Source organism: Cheilinus undulatus, linkage group 5 (assembly GCF_018320785.1).
Source record: "Cheilinus undulatus linkage group 5, ASM1832078v1, whole genome shotgun sequence".
Classification (NCBI taxonomy): Eukaryota; Metazoa; Chordata; class Actinopteri; order Labriformes; family Labridae; genus Cheilinus; species Cheilinus undulatus.
In genome coordinates, this window is record NC_054869.1 from 29,097,730 (window position 1) to 29,120,692 (window position 22,963).

At 38.3% G+C, this 22,963-nt stretch overlaps 1 protein-coding gene across 10 annotated transcripts in view; it reads left to right on the top strand.

Annotated features, from left to right (window-relative positions):
* The window catches only part of kcnt1b (potassium sodium-activated channel subfamily T member 1b), a 117,666-nt gene that overhangs the window by 72,249 nt on the left and 22,454 nt on the right, over positions 1 to 22,963 (top strand). For all 10 annotated transcript variants that reach the window (XM_041787710.1, XM_041787711.1, XM_041787713.1 and 7 more), the window contains 16 exons: positions 31 to 110; positions 4,913 to 5,018; positions 5,599 to 5,658; positions 5,775 to 5,823; positions 6,024 to 6,083; positions 9,166 to 9,240; positions 9,544 to 9,627; positions 12,676 to 12,770; positions 13,851 to 14,031; positions 14,528 to 14,692; positions 14,974 to 15,110; positions 16,861 to 16,924; positions 17,196 to 17,304; positions 17,389 to 17,497; positions 20,580 to 20,729; positions 20,854 to 21,089. In XM_041787710.1, coding sequence (XP_041643644.1) covers positions 31 to 110; positions 4,913 to 5,018; positions 5,599 to 5,658; positions 5,775 to 5,823; positions 6,024 to 6,083; positions 9,166 to 9,240; positions 9,544 to 9,627; positions 12,676 to 12,770; positions 13,851 to 14,031; positions 14,528 to 14,692; positions 14,974 to 15,110; positions 16,861 to 16,924; positions 17,196 to 17,304; positions 17,389 to 17,497; positions 20,580 to 20,729; positions 20,854 to 21,089 — 1,760 coding nt within the window. The remainder of the gene's footprint in view (positions 1 to 30; positions 111 to 4,912; positions 5,019 to 5,598; positions 5,659 to 5,774; positions 5,824 to 6,023; positions 6,084 to 9,165; positions 9,241 to 9,543; positions 9,628 to 12,675; positions 12,771 to 13,850; positions 14,032 to 14,527; positions 14,693 to 14,973; positions 15,111 to 16,860; positions 16,925 to 17,195; positions 17,305 to 17,388; positions 17,498 to 20,579; positions 20,730 to 20,853; positions 21,090 to 22,963) is intronic.

Below are 22,963 nucleotides of genomic sequence, written 5' to 3' on the forward strand. Positions count from 1 at the left end.
AACACTGACGTCTGTCACCTTTCCACACAGGGTGCAGGTGGAGTTCTACGTGAACGAAAACACCTTCAAGGAGAGGCTGAAGCTTTTCTTCATCAAAAACCAAAGGTCAAGTAAGTACAGCCGGCGGGGACGTCACACCCATTCTCCCACCCTCTTGTCCCATAATGCTCATAGCAAAATGAACACACAAAAACATAATGTAGGAAATTGCAGGCGATGATGACACATATCAAATTTCTGTCTCTGTTGGGGTTTCATTATTACATTTGCTGCCTCACAGTGAAACACTGTTTGCGGGTGATCTAGCAGAGACTGAAGAGAATGGCTCATTAACTGAGAAACGAGGCAGGCCTGCAGTGCTTTTCTCAAAAGGAAATAAGATTGGCAATGCAACAATATCTTTATACCGCTCAGTGTTTTGGTGCATGCGTGAGGACGCCATTAATTTGCTACTAGCAGTAAAAGTGAACACCATGGGAACTCTGTTTCTGGAATGAGAATGGTTCAGTGATAAAACCTTGGCTCTGAAACAGCTCTGCTTTCTTTCCCTTAACTTGTCATTGTCACTGAGTCGCAACATCAAACAACAAAGTCTAATGAAAATGTCACACTTGGCTTTAAGGGTCTCCTGTTCTATTCCATCCCTGTGCCATTTGTCTGTCCAGTTTCAAATCATTTTAACATTGATGCTGGCTCTATCAGATGAGGTTGTGTCACCGGTGATTAGTAGCTCCAGAGGCTGATAGGAAAATGGAGAATACAGCCAGCACCACCCTCTGGCTAGCCAGCATGTCTGCAGCTGGATGCTGTTCTGCATATTTTACCAAGAGTGCTCCTCAGCTTTGGCTTGCACTTGTTCAAAGAAAATCCTGATTCCACAAACATTTTGATCCCCTCTTTGCTTTTATTGTGACATAAACCCACTCAATTATGTCACTGTTTCTTGTGGTGGTTTATCATGTTAGAAGCCTGTAAAAATGCTGGGTGTTGTTCTGTGATAATCTTAGCGGATTGGGAAGTTACGCATCAGAGGAAATCAGATGTGACAGTTTGCCAGAGCAGCATGGTACTGCATCAGTCACGCCTCAGGGCTTTGACAGATAAAGCCTCTTTAGGCCTCAAACAAAAGGAATGTAATGCATCTAAACAACTGGTGTTAAAAAAATTGGAGACTTTTCTGCATCTGTCACTAACAGGAGACTTGATCACAGCTGTGGTCTAAACACCGGCAGGTATTTCATTTATTTTATCTAACCTTTTCTAAGACAGGTAACCTTATTGAGTGCGATCGCCCCGGTTGAGGCAATGGCAGGAAACAAAACAAAGTTAGACATAGTAGACTCAATATAGTGGCAAAGTAGAGCATAAATCAAAAAAGAAGAGATGCAACACAAACTGGATTTTAGAGAGGTGTGAAAAAATATGAGATCAGATAATCCAAGAGATGAGCTTCTGACCAAATCATCAGAGAACTAGAAACCATAGACTTTTTTAAAAAGGATTTAGTGTCAAACAGAGTAGCCCTGTGATTGACTGCCGACCAGTTGAGGGTGTACCCTGCCTCTCACAAATGAGTTGGGATTGACCCAAACCCCCCCAAGGCTGGAAGGGGTTAAGCCAGATACCGTGTAGATGGATGGATCATACCAAGTTACAAATTACTTTTAGTGTCAGCCTTTTTTTTACAGTGTAGAGATTTAATAGAGCAAAAACATGAGGTGCTTTTCCATTAACTAAGAAATTGAAAGTGAAAGACATGCAAATACAAGGTGTTGATGACTTAAATAAAAATATCTGCATGGAAAAAGGGGCTCTTGGGAAATATATGGTTTCCATTTCTCCTACAGACATTGGAAAATTATTAAAGATAAGTTGTAAAAAATGGTCTGGAAATAGAAATAAAAAAAAAAAAACATACATAATTGAGAAGGGATGCATGATATTAGATTTTTGGCTGACTGCTGGGGTCAGCCCTACGGATGGGTCTGTATGTTTCAGACTGTTTCAGTGAGTGAGTGAGTGACTATAGCTACTCTCAGAGCCATACCTTACAGAGTTATGGTCTATGGGCTATGGGTGGGTTGTAATTGTACTGTAAGCCCTCGATAATAGGTGCCTCCACTGCTGTAAATACCTCGGATATAGCTTTAGCATTGCGTCCATTTTACTAGAATAGGACCACATTTTTGCACGAAATAATGAATAAAAACAACCCTAAACGCTTTCATGTTGAGTAAAGTGTTTTCACTCTTCTGCCAATCTACTTCAGCATGAGTATGTGATGGGCGGGGGGGGTTACTTGTGTGAATGCTTGTATACAATGGCTGCTAGAAAAATGATTCGCTCAGAATTCGCCACAGCTTCAGTTTTGTCAGAACTGGACAACATTTCTTTATTAAAACAAGCGCAGAGAGCAACACCGAAAGGGAAAGAGTTAGGTGTTGCAAGTGGATATATACAAGACCTGCTAGTAGAGTGATTATCTCAGACCTAGCCCCAGTTGCGGTTTTGTCTGAACTTTAATGTGTCTTTATCAAAACAAGGGCAGAGAGCAACACTGAAAGATTTCCATGACAGAAAAGAAGTTTTCTCTCTGCTCCTGGCCTGTTTTGGCATGGGTTTGTGATCATTACAGTGGGCTTGTCCGGTCTATCCAGGGCCCACTGCTGCAATAGCTGTTAGCTTGGATGTACTTGTAGGAACGCGGCAGTTTAATTGGAACTGGGCCACTTTACTTGTTAAAACCAGAGCAGAGAGCCACACTGAAAGCTTGTCCTGGCAGGGAAGGGTTTTTGTTCATCTCCTGTAGTGTGTCCTCTCCCCACGCAAAAGAGCACAGAATTAAAGGGAGGATATCTCCTTTCCATTCTGCCACAGCCAACACCATAAAGACATTTCCTTGTTAACATAAGGCTGTGTTTGACTCAATGTGTCTGTGTAGGTGGATGTGTTACGACTTTTAACTAATCAGATGCGATAAAAGAAAAGCAGGAGGGGAAGGGGGATGACATTGCCCAGGGCTCAGTGCATTCAGTCTCCATTCACAGAGAGAGAGAGGGGGGGTAGAAAATATAGTTCAATTTAAGTAACCGATAACAATAAATTCCTTATAAATAAGGACTGGATCCAGATCTCTGAAAGGGCTGGAATTCCCATCACTAGTCTCCTGACTGGCCTTGGCATCTATTTTAGATGAAGCTCCATCATTAACAATCCAAGGCAACAGAAGCCTGCACTAACCTACACAATTTGTTGCTCTGATCAGCCCATCATGAATGTGACAGAACGTTCCTCCAATCACCTTCTGAAGATGTTTTTAATAGTTAAACGCTTTCCCTGATGAATGCCAAAGATATTCATGCAATGGATATGAGTCGATCTGGCATGTCAGGTTATCTGTTTCCTGCTGACAGGGCTTTATGTTTTAAACTTGAGGGTCCTTTAATTCTCAACCCACAGACATAAGGGACAGCGCAATTACATACACCCCAGAAAAACACTCTGCCAGAACACACAATTCAGTCAGACATTTCAGCAGCCATTCTATATAGCTGCAGTCAGCCATGGTCTTTTTTAACCTAGTCTTGTTGAATATGACACAAGTTTTGCACACCTTGATTTGGGGTTTTCTGCCATTCTTCTTTTCAAATCTCATCAAGTGCAGTTAGCTTGAATGGGGATTGTCAGTGAACAGCCATTTTCAATGCTTTCCAGAGATGCTTTTATGGTTCAAGTCAGGGGTCTGACTGGGCCCATCTAGGACATTCACATTACCTAAGTCACTTTGTGTTGTCTTGGAGGGTCATGTCATGTTGGAGGGTGAACCTTTGGCTGAGTCTAAGGTCCTGAGCGCTTTAGAACACATTTTCATTGAGGATATCTCTGTACTTTAATCTTTTCAGCTTTCCCTCAACCCTGACCAACAACAACAATAACAACAACTAAACCCAACTTTGTATGGTATGGCTCTGAAAGTAGCATCAGTCAGGCAGGCTTTCAGTCAGACACATACAGACCCATCTGTTGGGCTGACCTCAGAGGTCAGCCAAAAAGACTGTCAAAGGTACTTCAACTAAATACTGAGTAAAGGGTCTGAATACTTATGTAAATGTAATATTTGTGTTTTCTCTTTTTTATAAATTTGCAACAATGTCTAAAATTCTGTCTTCACTTTGTCATGATGGAGTACTAAGAGTAGATTAATGAGAGAAAAATTAATTTAAATTATAGCATCCGGCTGCCACGTAACAAAATAAAAATACGTGAAGGGGGTCTGATATTTTCTGAATGCACTGTGGGCTGATATTTACTGCTGATACCTTGATTGTAAGTATTGGCAAAATGTCCTGCATCCTTATAAATTCAAATCTATAAGTAAATCAGTTGAACACTCTGACACATTGACACACTTAATGCTTGCACTTCTGTGGATCGGTCATAATCCCAAAACAGCAGGCTGAGTGCTGAAGGTAGTCACAGCAGTGCCAATATTGAAATTGACAAAATTGCAACCTTGAAATGATTTTCAGAAGCCAGCAGATTTTTTTCTCCACCAATTCCATCCAGCTCCACAAGTCACATTAAATCAGAGTGACTTTGCTCAGTATTTTTAGGTATTTAGATGACAATCTCTGTGGATGCTAGATCACAACAAAATTGGTCCCAGTTAACAGTAACTTTTGTCCTTTACATTTTTGATTCCTTACTCATTTTACAACAAATGCTGGATAGTTTGGTACATTTCCATAACAGGTGGACGTGTTTGGTTTCCTGGGGAGCATAGTTCTTCTGGCAGTAATTGGTAGATTTCTGAAATTTTTTTTTAAAGAATGTCTGTAAATGTAAACTTTATTCTAGACATCAGATCTGTTCATGAGTTCATATCAAGTGATTAATGTTTGCTGGTCCACAGGCTTGAGAATCCGCCTGTTCAACTTCTCACTGAAGATTCTAACCTGTGCCCTGTACATCCTGAGAGTCAGCCTGGATGACCCAGAGGAGGTTAACTACAATCCCTGGTGAGAGGAGCACACAGAAATTTCCATCACATTTATCATTTATCCCCTTATTGAGAGATGCCGGTGTTTTCTGGAGAGTTGTCTGTTTTTATAGGATGTGTGTTGGAACGTCTTTAATGGTATGAAATACTAATTTGATGTTCTTGCTCCTAAAAAGTTATAACTATTGAGAACAGTTTTGTCATCTTTAAAGTCTTACTACTTCTTATTTTGCATATCTTTTTTCCTGTACCATTGTAAAACCATCCAGAGAATTTGGCAAGAGGATTTTTTCATGAAATTTTCTCACTGGCCTGTGCATTCAAATATAAAATACATCTTGCTTTTTCTAACATGTTATGAAGCAGTTGTATTTGTTTTGTGTGTTTTGATTCAAAGACACACAAGCAAAAAGAGCAAAGCCAAGTTTTTTCCTCTGAGCATTCATGTGGAAGTTAAATTTTCTTTATCATCCTTTTGGCCAGCAGCTTTTAGTGACACATTGTGTTTGTTTGTAATGTCAACTGATGGAAATCTTTCCCACTGGGTATGTTTCTACAAACACATTTTCACACTTCTTTTTTGGTGATGTTTTTCTCAGCAGTGCAATATGTCAGAACAGCAGTTGGACTAATACAACAGACTCAGGAAAAATCAACTGGTAAGTTTCAGTCATAGTGCAGTCTATTTTCAATCTACAGCATGTGGATTTTCTGTGTTTTGCTGAAGTGCAGAGACAGTGAAGTGAGAGGAGACTTTTTTCCTGATTCTTGACAGGAACTTGATTCTCTGGGTTAACAGACGGGTTCCTGTATGGGCGATCCAGGTGAGAGTAAAGTGCACATAAATCAAATCTCACTACGTGAACTGAATCTCAATGCAGGATTCAGCCCAAACACTCTTGCAGTTATTTCTTAGATAAAAGCATTGCAGAGCAGAGTAGTTCCTGTGTGAAAGTGTAGCAGCCAGAGGAGATGAGTTTGCGGTTGCTAGGTTCATTAATCTCCCTCTCCCCCTCTGCTCCAGGTGTCAGTGGCCTTAATCAGTTTCTTGGAGACCATGCTTATCACATATCTCAGCTACAAGGTGAGAAACCGCTCCATGGTGCATAGATTCTTTCTTTAATCTATACTGATGTCTAACAGCTGTCTGATCAAAGTCTAGCATAGTCGTTTGTTCTCTCTTGTGGGCCGGCAGTTAAAGTGCCAAGATGCCAATCAAAGAACTACCCGGACAGGACTTTAGTCACCAATTTTAGACTCAGACATCAAACACTTTGCTAAAGAATCAAGTTAGATACAGTATGCAGATTTTCAGGCCTAGATGGGCTGTTAAGTCATCTGTGTTATCATTTTGGCCCTGTACTTACATGTTTGATAACACAAGTTGAGGCTGCAATTTTTTAACTTACTTTTTTTATTATTAATATTCTCCAATGTAAGATTATTAATTGCTCCTTAGGTTTTCAATCTTTTCTACAGAATGTTTGTGGTGATTGAATCTTTATTAATTTTTTATCCAATGTGTTTATTTATTAATAAGTATGTTTAATGTAAGTTTTCTATTTATAGATGCTTTCTCACATTTTATTCCTCTTGTGTATTATTTATTGTCTGTATGCCCCTGTGCTTTATGTCTTTCATGCACAAGCTGCTCCACACTAATTGCCCCACGAGGGATTAATGAAGTTGCTTGAAATGAACTGTATTCAGTGAAATACGCTCAAGCTTTTTGTGACTAGAAAGGGTCAGTTAGGAGTTCTACAGTCCTACCAATCAGGGAAAAGCAAAGCAGCTTTCCCCTATAACCAGCATTATACTGCATCTATATGAGGTGTAACCTGACACCCCAGATAGACTGTTTCACATATCCATTGCATGGGCCTCAGTCTGTGTTTAGGATGAGAAGAACCTTTGAAAAATTCCTAGAGAGTGAACTACAAAATGAAAGCTTGACATGCAGCCATTATTGCTTTTTATTATAAGTGGAGCAAGTTTGTAAATTAAACTCTTGCGAAAGCCAGCCAGGAGAAGAGCAAAAACCCACTTCTTTTAATGAAGAAATACTGCCCGGCTCTGAAAAAAACTGCTGTGATAGCTACATTTAAACTAGTCACCAGTCTTCATCGTTTACAGTTGTGCTTTACAATTAAACGCCACCTCTAGCTACCACCTCGTTCTCCTAAAATTATGCTGATTTTTTCATTCATTCTCAGACTGAGCACAAACGTTTTAGATTTAAGCTTTGCAAGATAGATCAGATGACAGACATGGAATCTGGCCACTCCATCAACTTTGCGAGGTTATAGTAGGTGACCAACATTTTTAGCACCTCCCAGTGTAACTGATGAAATCAAACCTAAAATAAGACCACAGAATCACACATACCCTGTCTGATATGTGACAGGAGCTATTATATATTATAAGCTTAAATATAATGCAGTTTAGTTTTTTAAACAGAATTATTCCTGGGTGTTTTTCACTCTTATTTTGTAAGTGAAAAATGTTCTGAGCTGTGATACATCTAGAAAGAAGTAACACCCTTCATAAAGTTTATATTAGACAGATATTACCTGAAATGACCTGGATATTGAGGCTAGAGAACACCTATTATATTAATACCACCCATAACTTTGGAGAATCAAGTTGACATTTTGTAGGAGTCCAAATTCTGCCAATCTCAAAAGAATCATTTCTAGCTCTGATATATTACCTGTGGGGTGTATTCTGGAGACCAAAGTCATTAAAGTTAAAAGACTCACATTGAGTGAAAGGCCTTTTTTGGTTTATTTTCTTTTCAATTACCCAGGTAATAATTATAAAGATTTCTTGTGAATAATTGTGTGTTATGATGATTTTGTGTTACTGCGTCTTTGAAAAAAACCCTTTACTAAATATGAGGAGAAATCCTTTAAAAGCAGACATTGTGTGAGAGTGTTTCTTGTGATATTGTTTGGTGCACCTCATAGGCTCCACAGTCGTTCCTAGTATCTTCTTCTGTTGTCTAGCCCATATTACAGTTACTTTACTTCACTTAACACTATTTATATTAAAGCTAACCTCAGCATAAGGGTTACACTTTGTTTCTGTGGGACCTGTAGTGTCTCTTTGACAAGTTACTAAATAAATTTTGCCTTCCCTGCAGGGGTCTTCTAAAATTTGGTAGGAGTTTTATTGTTTGCAGTTCTTGTTGATCCTTTTGTATGGCTTTCATTTTCTCCTTTGTTTCCCAAGTCCAGGGACTTGTGCAAGCAATATTTCATAAGAAGCAAAAGAAATGTACCCTTGTAAAATGCTTTGGCACTGCAAACCATTATTTTCTTTAAAAAGTATACTAAAAAGAAATACATCTACTGAGCTGCACTTTGTACATTCTGCTGCACTCTTTGCATTATTATTTAGTTCCACTGACTGTTTACTGTGGGATGCCATCCTATTTTTACTGTGTATATTTCCCCCAGGGGATGAAAAGGTATGTTTGATTTTGAGTCTGATACTGTTCGTTTTTTAAATACAGAATTAAAAAAAACATATTCAGTATAGTAGTGTATAACATATCTAAAGAAAATCACAGTCCAAAATCCATTGCTCCCAGCTGCCACAGGGCAAGAGGAAGGGTACACCCTGGACTGTTCACAAGTCAGTCACAGACATGCTGACATGTAGAGACAAACAAACATTCATACTCACACCTACAGGTGATTTAGAGTCAGCAGGTAACCCAATGAGCATTTCTTTGAACTGTAGGGAGGAAACTGGAGTAACCAGAAAGAACAGCATACAAAGTGAACAGTTAAAAAAGCCAGGAGTACAGGACCAAGGTTAAACTGTAATGCTCTAGCTAAGTTACATTAATAGGCTGTGCAAATAAGCAAAAAAGGAAGTGAAGTGGTTTTACTAGCAACTAAACCACTTAGACCCTATTTCATTAAAACTTCAACACCTCGTTTTAAAAATTTTGGTCAAATATTCTTAGGTGTTTGAATATAATAAGGATTTAAAACTTGCAATGATCAAAAGTGTTGTTCTTTTTCCTGTTAAACAGCCTTGTTTTTTTCTGTGTTTTTTTTTTACTTTGAATAGTTATATTACTGGAATGTCTCATGTTTGCCTTTCTTAAACAGTCTGAACTTTATAATTCAATAGTTTTCCTTCACTTTCCTTTTCAGGGTAATATTTGGGAGCAGATATTCCAGATATCCTTCATATTGGAGATGATCAATACAGTGCCATTTATAATCACAGTGAGTAAATGACTTGATCAATAGAGCACTAAATGGGCACCTTAAATGCACCTTTGTTTGGGCTTGAGGCAGGTGTGTGTTTGGAATGTTTAGAGCAATCCAATTTCTAATTTAATGCCCCAATGCCAAGTGTACCTCACACCTTCCTTAACATTTCACCACTCCAATCCTGCAACAATTATCCCAGAGGGGAATGTACTTTTTTCTTTGTAATGATTATAAAGACAAGTAAATGCATCTCAGGTATGTTAGCTTCAACCTTTTTTTCAACTGCTTTGCATTTTTCTCTCTTTTTACATAAAGATCTTCTGGCCTCCGTTGAGAAACATATTTGTCCCTGTATTTCTTAACTGCTGGCTTGCCAAAGGTGCCCTGGAGAACATGATAGTAAGTATACTCATAATGACACTGTGCTGTTTGAGCCAAAGCTCTGTTGAATTAAAAAGCACACACAGAAGGCTTCTTTTTGTTTTGTTTTACTACTCAAGGCTTTGCAAACACATAGCTGTTGCTGTGGAGGCCTTATTGGAGGATCAAGAGTAACGATCAAACCTATAAAAACTGAGTGGATTTACCCTGTTTAGCTGTTCACACAGGATTCAATGAACACACTAATTTCTCTGGTATAGATTAGCTGATGTTTTCTGAACAATTCTTATTACTTTACATTGACCATGTCACTCTTTTTGAGCTACTTTTACAAGCTACATTTGTTTGTGTAACATTATTAGTGTTTTAGAGTGTTGGGATAAACACCTGTACCCCAATTTAGGGTTTTTACTTGAAGGCAAAGTGGACACACATTTATGTTTTTTGTATGGAGAGCTAATAAGTGAACTCATTTTGCTGGTTGATTTCATTTTTTCTTTCACTTCAGTGCCTGGGAGCTTTTGATGCAACAGAAAAAAACACATTTTTGAAACAATTCAGAACTAGCAGCATTGCAGAAGAGAGAGGGGAAACACATACTGGCAAGGCAAAAGAGGACAAAATGCTTGAGACTGGCACAGCAGGGATAAAAGACCTGATGTTCGGCTCTTGGTTTTGTAGTATCAATATTGTCTAGGATTTACTCTGGGTGCACAGTGACTGGTTTGTGGAATTTAAGAGAATTAGATGATATCCGGCTGGTAGTGAAGAGTGTGTGCTCTCACTAGATAGAGTAAGAGTTTCATGCCAGTGCATTAGTTGGGCAGATGGTAGAATCTGAGGCCAAACAGGCCGGCACATGGAGAGAAGCAGTGACAGTTTGGAGAGGTGGCAGAGGGAGGCGGTGACAGGCAGAACATGCTAACAAGGTGCAAGTGAAAATGAGTCGTGAGTGCCTGTGATGCACAACACCATACCAGTCTGAGACAATTTTAGAGATTCCTCTAACAATACTTGTTGTAAGTTAAAATAGTGGTCCTTAATCAGTTTAGCCTCAGGACCCAACTAAGTCTTTTCACACTCAGATTTATTTAATGAGAAATGTTGCAGTTTGGACCTCGAGCGGGTTGCGCACCACTGTCAGTTTTGAGCTTGGTTCCCACCTTTGATCAAAGTCAGGCTCAGAAAGACCCGATTATCTGATGGTCAGATTTTACAGTGGTGTGAGGTGTGTTTGAGTGATTTTACTCTCCCTAATTTGCTCAGAGGACTGTTGGGGTTGCCACAGTTTGAAATCATGAATATTAATCATTTTCAATTTTTATGATAAGAAATCCATGCAAGAAGGGAAGTTTTAAGAGTGGACACTCTGGTTGTTGATGAAAGAATCTGTTAAAGTATGGCATGCTGTGTTGGTCATCTTGTAGCACACCACACACTTTAAGAACAAGTCTTCAATCAGTTATTATTTGTCATATACAGCCATGGACAAAATATATATTGGCACCCCTGGAATTTTTCCAGAAAATATACCATTTCTCTCAGAATTTTTTGCAATTACAAATGTTTTTGGTTTACACATGTTTATTTCCTTTATGTGCATTGCAGCAACACAAAAAATCTGAAGGAAAAGGACAAAATTTACATAATTTTACACAAAACTCAAAAAATGGGCCAGACAAAAATTGTTGGCACACTTTTAAAACTGTGGGTAAATCTTTTTTTTTTCAAGCATGTAATGCTCATTTAAACTCACCTGTGGTAGTAACAGGTGCTGGCAATCTAGAAATCACACCTGAAGCTAGTTAGAATGTATAGAAGTTGACTCAACCTATGTGTTGTGTGCCTGTGTGTGTCACACCAAGCATGGAGGAGAGAAAGAAGAGCCCAGAATTGTCTGAGGACTTAAGAAGCAAAATTGTGGAAAAATATGGATAAAATCCAATTTGCATAATAATGTGGAATGTTGTGTAAGTGTATCTATCCCAAATTAATGAACTGAATACGTTGAGATATTGAAAAATTGTCAATCAGAATTTACTTCTTATTACAGCAAAATGAAGTAAAGTAAATTATATGGATGTTTGTTTAAATTTTGGGTATCGTTGGCAAGACTGTGTCTAATGCTGTTGTTCTCAGGAGAGCAGGGATGGAAACGATCAGACGCTCTATACGGTAATGGCAGCTGTGCCTTTATAGGCACCTGGAGCGCTTTCCCAGGCCTGATCCAGCTCACCGCATACTGGGTGCCCAGGACCTGGTGGGCTGGTCCAGACACTGGGAAGATACCTGGAAAGATGGGGTATGGGCCTGGCGTAGGCCTGGACAATAGCCATCAGTAGGGCGGAGGAGTACAGGACCAAGGTTGATGTTGCAAAGTGCTGAATCAACCCATGTTTGTCCACTCTGGGTATCCATACATCATAGACGTTATGCCACAATTTCTTTTTTGGAGAACAATGTCGTGACCCACTGAAAACGGCTCTGCAATCCACTTTTGGGTCCCGACTCACCAGTTGAAACCTTTATACTAAAGCACCCACAAGAAACTTTACATTGGTGTGGATTTTGGCGCCCCCTGTGGGGAAAGCAGTACATCTTGTACTGATCTTGTAAATATGTTAATGGTGTTTTCTAAAGAGGAATCTCATCTTGCTTTCTTTTAACATCAAAACATATCAATCATGGAAATGTATTTAGTTTAGCTTCTCTTCTTGTCTGACAATCACTGACAGCAGTAAAAGATATCAAAACAAATGTATAGAAACAATGAATCTCATCCTAATTGTGTGATTAGCTTTTGTTGCTCATATAGAGACACCAGTATTAACTAAAGCCTGTTTAAAAAACTGCTAAAAACTTCTCAAATAAACTTTCAGACAGATACTGACCCATCAGGCATTGTTTATTATATATCTCAGTGTTTCACGGAGAACTTACTGTTGCAGAGCTCATAGTAGAGTAAAAGTCTTTTATACTATCAGCTCAACAGTCTGGCAGTATAACTCTGATAACACATAAGACAAACAGCTTTATAGGTTTTATAATCTGTTTTTCTACATCCAGAATGATTTCCATCGTGCCATCCAGAGGACCCACTCTGCTATGTACAACCAGGTGTTCATCCTCATCTGCACCTTACTGTGTCTGGTTTTCACGGGGTGAGTCACTGAACTTCTGATCTCACTGTTAGTCACAGAAATGACATACTGACCACAGAGGGTTACAAGCTTGTACTGGCCTTTGATGCTAAAGTGTGAAATCACTGAAAACATCATCTCTTGTACATATTTTTTCCACTGTTGCCAATGTTCATGTCTTGGGCAAGGCAGCGTATTTGGAAGAAGCAATGTAAATTTTAAAGTATTTTTCAGTGTAGTTATTCAGCATTTATTGAGGGCAGACATGGTGAGCTGTTATTGGCACATGTCAGGAGCAAAAGATGCACAGTTCCACTGGTGCACTGAAATCTGACTAAAAGATACCATGAAAAGTAAAACAATATGTAAAGCCTATGATCATTTTCAATATCATTAAGCCAAGTAGAGACATTTGCAAATTGTTGATATTAAAGTATGCGGAAGTTGAGCATAAATTGATTTAAAGAATGTGGACTTGTTTTGGATTGTTTAAACCAATTAGAGCCAATAACAAAGCTTGGATGCAGGGAAATGTTTGCATATAAGGAGTTGGCTATCAAGACAGGCTTAATGAAAAGAAAACAGCAGGGGAAGTTGAAAAGGATGGGAAAACCTTGCAACTCTTTTGTCCTTCTTCACTCTTAATTTCTTAAACGTATTTCTATCAAAGCTGACACTTTTTAGGTCTTCGATCTGTGGCACTCTGTGTGCCTTGGCCACCACCCAGCACCAAACATACTTGATGCAAATTCGTACAGATAGATGACCTCGTTCTCCAGTGCCCTGGTGTTTCATTAAATCTCCACCTTTACCAATGAAAATGAAAATGAATTAGCCCAAGCAGTGAGGTGGAACTGACAGAGCGATCAATAGTGTCACTTTAAATGATATGCTGAGCACAACCTTAAGCTGTATTGACTCTGGTGCCCTTTGAGCTCATGAAAATTGGACTGGATATTGAGCCCTCTAGGCTCAAACTTAATACTAATATTACATAAAAAGGTTTGATTTTACATGTTTATTTTTAATTATCTTTACCCACAAGAGGTATGTCTATTTCAGCACCTTTAAGACATTTAATTATTGCTTAATTTTCTTCAGGGCTTGTGGGATCCAGCATCTAGAGAGAGCAGGGAAGCACCTGACTCTGTTTGACTCCTTCTATTTCTGCATCGTCACCTTCTCCACTGTGGGCTACGGGGATGTAACGCCACAGATCTGGCCCTCCCAGCTGCTCGTGGTCATCCTGATTTGTGTCGCTCTGGTTGTGCTCCCGCTGCAGGTAATGATGCTAAATAGCCTTTCAGATTTTTCCCAAAGTTAACACTCTAGCAATGACTATAATCAAGTTATCAGTGAATACTGAATGACATTTCCTCACTCTTATCTCAGACTGATTGCAAATTTTGAAAAATCTGTGAAGGTGCTTACATCTCTTACATTTTTGGATCCAGGAAAGTCTTCAGATTTCACTCAGTATTCAAGCCAAGTCATGCTGGCTCACTCCTACTGCGTGATAAATGTGCCTGTTTACTATGTAATTTATTTTAAAAGATCTCAAATGTGTTCATCAGTTAAAATAGTGTTTACCATCCCTTCAGAGCAAATTGAGTGAGAAATAGAAATTAACTCCTGCTGGAGGCGAGCAAACGCATCAACACTTTTCGCTTCAGTGGTTTTGCCATCTGTGTCCAGACAACAAATCTATCTTGGTTTCTTATTTAATTCATTCTTGCTGTAGTTGACATCACAGCAATGTTGTTTGTCGTTTCTGTCAGTTTGAAGAACTAGCGTACCTTTGGATGGAGCGCCAGAAGTTAGGAGGGAACTACAGCCGCCACCGGGCGCAGACAGAGAAGCACGTGGTGTTGTGTGTCAGCTCGCTGAAGATTGATCTGCTGATGGATTTTCTCAACGAGTTCTACGCTCATCCCAGACTACAGGTATCAATCACCTGCATGATAGTGGTTTTATAACTAACTGTATGTTACACTGTCAATCTAAAACACTATTGGAATAAATTTGTGTAAGATTTCTATTTTTAGAAATGTGAGATATGCATACAAATGTAGTTAATATATCCTAAATTGTTGTTAATTCTTAGTCACATTTGTACTCAAAAATGCTTAAGCCATGATTGGCTGGTAGTTTAGGCAAAATATGGGCACACGCTGCACAATTGACACTCTATGATTAAAGATAATTTGTATCACTTGTTTCATAGGACTACTATGTGGTGATCCTGTGTCCGACAGAGGTAGACATTCAGGTTCGTCGTATCCTCCAAATCCCTCTTTGGTCCCAGAGGGTCATCTACCTTCAGGGGTCCGCCCTCAAAGACCAGGACCTGATGAGGGCCAAGTGAGTGAGGCTCACTGTATTTAGACAAACAACAACAACAAACACTTACAGATACACATTAAGTATGCGCATTGTTGCTTTCACATTAAATTTAAGGTCTAGTATTTTACATTGGACATATTGATACAGCAAAGTTGAAGATTTCCTATGTTCATACATTTTGGATACATTTTTACCTTTTTTCTGACTTCCAACAAAACAATGAAGTCTCCCACTGGGTTTGTTGTTCTCAGATCTGTGTTTGCAACTCACATGAAGTATGTATGTATGAATGAGTGAAGTAAAGGCAAACGCTTAGAATGTGCGTGATCTACTGATTTAGATATTTAAAGCCAATGCTAAAAAAATTATTTAAATTAACTCAAGATCTGTCCTCTCTTTGTGGAGAGTGATGAGGGACAGCGCCCTAGTGCCCCCTATTGACCAGCCGCCACTGCATGAAGTAAGAGGAACAGCCCCGGCCATTGAAAGATGCTGTCTTGGGGCATAGGGGGTAGAGTGCTGTTGCACTAGTACAACTAAAGGAGAACCAACAGACTTTGCTGCATGAAGAAAAGTGATTTGTTGACTTTGAGAAAGATGTTGTAAATGGAAACTGATTGCAGAATCTTGTTTTCCGATGCCTGTCTGCGCTTTTTGTTTCAAAGACACTTGCTGGTGAAACAGGAAAAGAGAGGTCGGATAATTAGTGATGTGGGGGCTGTGGGAAGAAGGAGGTGTGTCCAAAGTGAGCATTTGTTTTGGTCTGAAAATCTTCTCTGAAATTCAGGTAGTCTTACTTTAAGGAGATACAATTATGATCTGTGAGGATGTGATATGAAATGACTGCCTTCTAGGTTGACTTTCAGTTGATGTGTCCTGGTTCTACTCCTCTGAATCTCATTTAAAGTAAATGATAATCTCTGTGTTGCTTTAATTTAAATGGACGCTCTCAGTTCTCCACTGGTGGATTCTTTAGTCCGTGGTGTGCAGTTAGAGGCCGAGATAGTTACCAGTGTATTTAGCTGACCTTACTGCTCGCACATTAGTGTGATGGGATTTCAATCTGCAGAATGATGATTATCTGCTCATATTGAACACTGTCAGTTATGAAAAATGTGATGGATCACATTAGAATTCATTCCTCCTTTAACTTGGTGCAAAATATTGCAGCACATGTGCCATTTATGGTTTTACTGTTGCTGCAGGAATCTTACAGTAATGCATCACTTGTGAAGTTATGATGTAAAAAAGCAGCTCTCCATGTTCAAATGAAATCAAAGTCATAGATTAAATTAGTTAAGGAGCCCATCCTCTCCATGAGTCTGTGCAGTTACACAGGTGATAATATGCTGTGACAATTTTCTGCATTGCTGTGTAAAAGATAAAACCATTTAGCCGATGACTCCGCTCTGCTATGCTAAAAGTGTTTTTAGAATCACTTTACCACTTTAAATTGTTGTTCTTTTTAAGTATTGAAAACATGAGTTTTTTGTCACAATGAAAGATCTCTGGACCTCATGTGTTGCCAGAGCTGCTCCATAATGTCAAACAGATTTTTTTCCCTGCAAAAATGCTGCTTTGAGCTTTATCGGTCATCGTATCAGGAAGTTAGTGCTCAACCCTGCTTAGCTTTTCTATGAAGTATTGATTGCCTTGTAAGAGATTAATTTTACATTCGGCTGATTTTTTTTTTCATACTCGTCAGCCCGTAAACCTGCCTGTCTCTTCTTTCTTTTGTCCTTATGTCCATTTCTGCATCAATCTTCAGGATGGACGATGCTGAAGCGTGCTTCATCCTCAGCAGCAGGAATGAGGTCGACCGAACTGCTGCTGTAAGTCACACCAACAGAAATTAGTTGAAGTCATATAAAATAGACTCTCTTTCAATGCTAATAAATTTTAAGGAGTTGCCTCCTCTCACACTTCCTTAGTAAATTAGCCCAGTGAGTTGGATATCCACATGATGTCATGACTCTTGAAACTGCTGTTGAGTATTGAAAGCACATTAAGTCTCTGAGGCAAACTTTATGATCCATAAAATTCTTATTGCTTTTGCTAATGAGTTGCTGCATGAGTAAAAGGAAATCATTTCCCTTTCCACAGGATCACCAGACGATTCTGAGGGCTTGGGCTGCAAAAGACTTCGCTCCAAACTGCCCTCTTTACGTCCAAATTCTTAAACCAGAAAATAAATTCCATGTTAAGTTTGCAGGTAAGCACATAAAGACTTTCTATTCACAGAAATACAGGAATACTGTCTTCATCTTAACACACTGCAACTTATCCACTTCACTAGATCATGTTGTATGTGAAGAGGAGTTCAAGTATGCCATGCTGGCGCTGAACTGTGTGTGTCCAGCTACATCTACCTTAGTCACACTCCTCGTCCACACCTCCAGAGGACAGTGAGTACATCCTGATTTTACCATGACAGGAAGTCTCATGAGCATGCATGGATTTATGGCCAGATCCACAGTCAGTGTGTCCTTTTATTGTTGTGTCATTTGATGGTATGGTATAAGACCTTTCTCAATTAAGTATTCTTGCATTTACAGTAACCACATCATAGAAATAAATCAAATATAGGATGTTTTTATAAAGCCAGAGTAATTCAGTTGGGTTCAAATTATGGGCACTTTATAAGGGAAGGATTTAAAATATTAGATAACAGCCTCATTCATTTTATTTCTGAGAGGATCAGATCAATAGCACTCTTATATTTGATATTCTCTACAGGTACAGAAGGTACAGTAAGCTTAGCTCACCACGAGGACTGGAAACAAGGGAAAAAGAGTTTGACAAGATAATACTTGGTTAATAGTTGGCTTTAAAGATGCTTGTAGATAGATTTAGTTATATACAGTATTTGTTTTTCACACTTAAATACAAAAAGAAAAAGACAAAACAGTCTTAAAAAATAACATGTTTAAAAATGTTGGAAACTTGTAATGTCATTTAAACCTCAACCGAGGACCTATCAAAGCTGGTTCGAACTGATAAATTTTATTTTTTTACTTCAGTATTATTGATATAAATATTTAAAACAAGTGTAGATTTGTTTTATTTAACAAAAATAAGAAGCAGAAGTAGGAATTTCACCTGCACAATTAATTGCTGTTTCATCATTGTCTCAAAGTTTAGCATTCCCAATAAACCCATTGCAAAAGACACAGATAATAGGTCAAAATAAAAGAGACACAAAAGACTGACACTGTCAGCAGACATAAATGGGCAGCAACATAGATGCATTAAAAACAGCAAAGCAGACATAAACAAGCAGCCGCATCCATGAAAGCTTCCAGTGAAGAAGACAAAAACATGCAGACTACTGACAATTAACAATTAAGAGCAAGAAGTGAAATAACAAGGACAAAAAAGAGAAAAAGAAGTAAAATATGATGAGCAGTATAAAAACATATAAGACACTTGGCTTAGTGTTCACATGTCCCACATGTCAGCTCTTGGTCACAAAATCTAAGGATCTGGTTCCAGATTTATATATTTTGATCAAGTGTGAGCGTGTTAATACTTCAAGTAACTTAAGGCAAGCAGACCCAATCACAAATGTTCAAAAATACAGAGTCTAAGTTTTGATGGTTAAGGCTTTCAAAGGCGCAGAGCACTCATGAGATGTCAGCTAATCCAGTCAGTGTCACTCAGTAGCTGTTTCTCAAAGTCCAGAATCCGTCGTCTTTGGGAAGGATCCCCCCGAGCCAGGACCCTTGGAGGTGAGTCCTCCCTGGCAACTCTTGAACACACATTTAGAACAGGCTAGCAAGTGTGCGTGACTACGTCATAGAAAGTTTTACCCTGCACCCTCCAATAAGCTATCACATCATCGTATAATCATAATATATGTAATAATATGATTGTTTAATCATATTGATTATTTAATATAATCATACAATATAATATATAATATAATCATATTATATGGCGCTACTTTTACCCGTCCAGCTTTGCTTTGATGATATGATATAGCCTAATGATGGAAACATGACATTTAAAAGTGTATTGAAGCCCTGGCTTCCTCCTGATATTACTGTATTTTTTTTTTTTAAGAGAAGGAAAACAATGTGCATTGGATTGTGGGTAATTCCTGCGCGTGGAGGATACACATGTGCATCCTTGGAAATTCTCTGTTTGAAAGACAGTCCTTGGAAAAATTTCAAGGATCCTCGAGACTTGGAACAGTCCTCTGACGGCAGCCAATGAAGTAGTATCCTTCAGAAATGGCCGTTTGAGGATCCTTCCTTGGCTTTGAGAAACAGCTACAAACTTTGTCTGCCCTGATAGATGTTTGGATCCTACCACAGCTGTATCTTCTCCTTAAAGTTTAACCTTTTCATCATCTGAGCACTGATGTTGATCGCTGATTCTCTCTGAGATGTAACTGAATCAGTGAATTTTCTGCTTTCAGAGTCACAAAAAGTTAATTTTTTAAACCTTTAGCCTTTCTAACTTTTTCTGATCTGTTAATGCGAAATTAATTTGTGTAATTCGTCATGAGAACAGAGTCTGTCCCAGTGAATAACAGGCAGTGATGACTGACACTCCTGCAACAGTTTTACATTTATAGAGAACGTGGTTGTTTTTGTCTGCAGAGTTGGATGTACCATCGCCACAACACAAACAGTCTCATCATGAAGTCAATAAACATAACCCTTCTTGCTGACAATAAAACTGCCTGTGTTCTCACAGTCTAGACAAGGTGAACAGCAAATTTACCTTCACTGACAGCCAAAAAATCATGAAAATATTCATAATGGAGATGTGAACTGGCTCAGAGATGTGAAGGTGACAGGAATGGGAATGCATTTTTTATTATGGGTGTTAGTTTAATCATCATCACATTGATTAGGAGTTATGGAGTACATGAGCTGCTTAAATAAACTGATCTTACAGCCTTCTTCGCTTCATTTTATTTTTGTGAGCAGAAGTCAGAAGGCTAGGGAGAAAAAGGTCGTCAGAGTTCAAAAAGATTCATTAGTCCTCAAGGAAATGAGAGCTGTAAAGATGTAGATAAAATCAAATCCAGTTTAAAGTGCATTCTTCTGTGAAATGAAAGACTCCTGAGTAATTAAGACAAAACATAATGGCACTTTAAATTGTTGCCTTTAAAAGTCATGCTCTGTTCTGGCAGTAAGCAAAAATGAGGGTTTCTTTTCCTTAAAGACAAGTTTTGATGTCAACCTGTAACTCTGGTTTTGAAAGGTGCATTTGCAAACTCTTTAACATTCAGTGTTATATAAGGAGATCTACTTCATTTATGTAAACTCACCTGAAAACAATGAATGTTTCTTTCTTATGACCTTATACTGGGCTTGTTATTTCTACAGAGATGTAGAACATGTCCTGTCCATGTAGTCTGAATGTTTAATTGCCATATTCCTTCAGTAGTCCAGTGTTGTAAAACCAAACACATAACAGGGCTGGATACTACACATCACTCCATTCAGACCTAACTTGTAGCCTGTATTCTTTGAGGGAGGGACAGTTATCTCCTGAGCAGTGGCAGAGGACATATGGACGCTGCTCTGGAAACGAAGTCTACCACATTCGTCTGTGTGACAGCAAGTTTTTTGGGGAGTATGATGGCAAGAGTTTCACCTACGCCTCCTTTCACGCACATAAGAAGTAAGAGAATTTCCCTCTTTGCTCAGTCTGTGCACATCTCTTTGGTGTGCCTTTCAATATCTCTAGAAGCTAAACAAACAACTGGAGCTGATGCTCATTTTGAACTGCCTGCTTTTATTTGCAGGTATGGTGTTTGTTTAATTGGTGTGAAGAGAGAAGACAATAAAAGCATCCTGCTTAACCCTGGGCCCCGACACATTATGGCTGCCGCCGACACATGCTACTACATCAACATCACCAAGGAGGAGAACTCAGCTTTCATCTTCAAACAGGAGGAGAAGCACAACAAGGGTCTACCTGTCAGCGGCCTCTACGACGCCCCCTCCAGGCTGCCTGTGCACAGCATCATCGCCAGCATGGGTGAGACTCAGAGCCATTGACAGAAAGAATCATAAGACGATGGAAATCGTATAGACTAGCAATTAAGACTTTTATTACATTTCTATGAATGAATATAAAACATGTACATGAATATAGACAGGGTTCCTATTTGTCCTGGAAAAACCTTTGAAAACCTAGTTAACTGTTGACCAATTGTTTTTATAATGGAAAATACAAGAAAAAGCAAAATTTTCTGAAAAATCTTAAGAAAATTAGAAAAATCAGGAAAATTTTTGAATATTTTCCTAATTTCATATCAGAACTTCCCAGTATAGGTGAGATTGTCATCTGAAAGGAAAAAAATTAAATTTAGGATCATATTAAACAGTGACAGTTGTTTATAAACAAAAATATTAAAAACAGAGCAAGCATGCAGCCAAAATGTACTTTATAAAACAAAGTTGTGCGAGAAGATTTATTATTATCATTACTACAACTACTATTATTTTGAGTAAAGGCTCAAGATACTTTAATTGGCTCTTTATTTTTTGACAGCCACATTTTTTTTTTTTTGTAGATTTTTTCTAACTTATTTTTTGCAAAAAGAAGACTAATCGGGTTATAAATACCCAAACCATTACTGTAACATACTTGTATTGATAAAACTAAGTACAATGCATCTGCCAATGCATTTGAGCCATTCGGTGATCAATTTGTAATAATTTGTCAGCGTGAAGTCATTGTTATGGCCACAAGCCGTGCATTTTTGTATCAGACTTCCAAAGAAAAGAATATATTTGTTTGTGGGCACGTACCTTCCTGTCAAACCAGCCGACTGTTTCTGAAAATGTCCCGGAAAATGATGTCTAGAAAAGAGTGGAGACCCTGAAGAACAAAATACAAGACATTGTGACTGGAATTGACAACCCCAATGCATAAGTATATCCATAAATCTAGCCCAAATAAAACAGTCTCCATATGAATCACCATCACACTACCACACAAAAAGATACAATTGTCAAACTTCCATTGTACTTTATTCCCTCTAAAATTGACTGACATCTGAGATGGCTGCCTTGCTGATGCTTTATGATTTTGCTGACATGCATGAATTATTTTCTTACATGCATTTTTGTTTTTGCTTTCTTGGCTGACTTTTTTGTGTTGTGCTTTTCCTTTGACCTGTGAAAGTTGATCAGGCCACCTCATATGGTAAGTTTGTGCATGACGCATCACTTAAAAAAAAAATCAAATTTACCAGTTTAATTGATGGAATACAATATTTCCACCTGAACCTCTATTATACACTGTAGCAGATCTTTTTAACATTTCATTCATGATTAACTAACACCTGGTTAGATTCAGTAAGAGTTTCTTATTTAATAACTAATTAAAAAAATTGACCATTATAAAAATATGTGAATCATAATTGGAATGTGATGATTTTTAAAGCAACGATATCCCGTGTTTAATTTAAAAAAGGACAAAAGTAACATATCACATGTTGAAACTGAGAAATAAAGCTGTTTTCTGGAAAATATTGGCCCCTTTTTAATTTGATGCCAGGTTCAAGTTTCAAAAACATTGGGACAGGGGTATAAAAAGGCAGCAAAAGTTGTGAAAAGCTTAAAGAAAGCTTAAATGATAACTGGCAAGAGTTTATGAAATCATTAAATTAAAGAGCATCCCAGAGGGACTGAATGTATCTGAAGTAGTGATCAGGACGTGTTTACCATTTTGTGAAAGACTCAGCTTGCAAATTATTTAAAAAAAAACATTTCTCAATAATGTAACTGTCCAAACTTTTGTTCAACATATTGCTGGCATTAGAATCAAATTAGGCCCACAATTTCCCAAAAATAATGGCATTTCTTAGTTTCAACACTTATGTCATATTTTTGCCTTTTTCATAA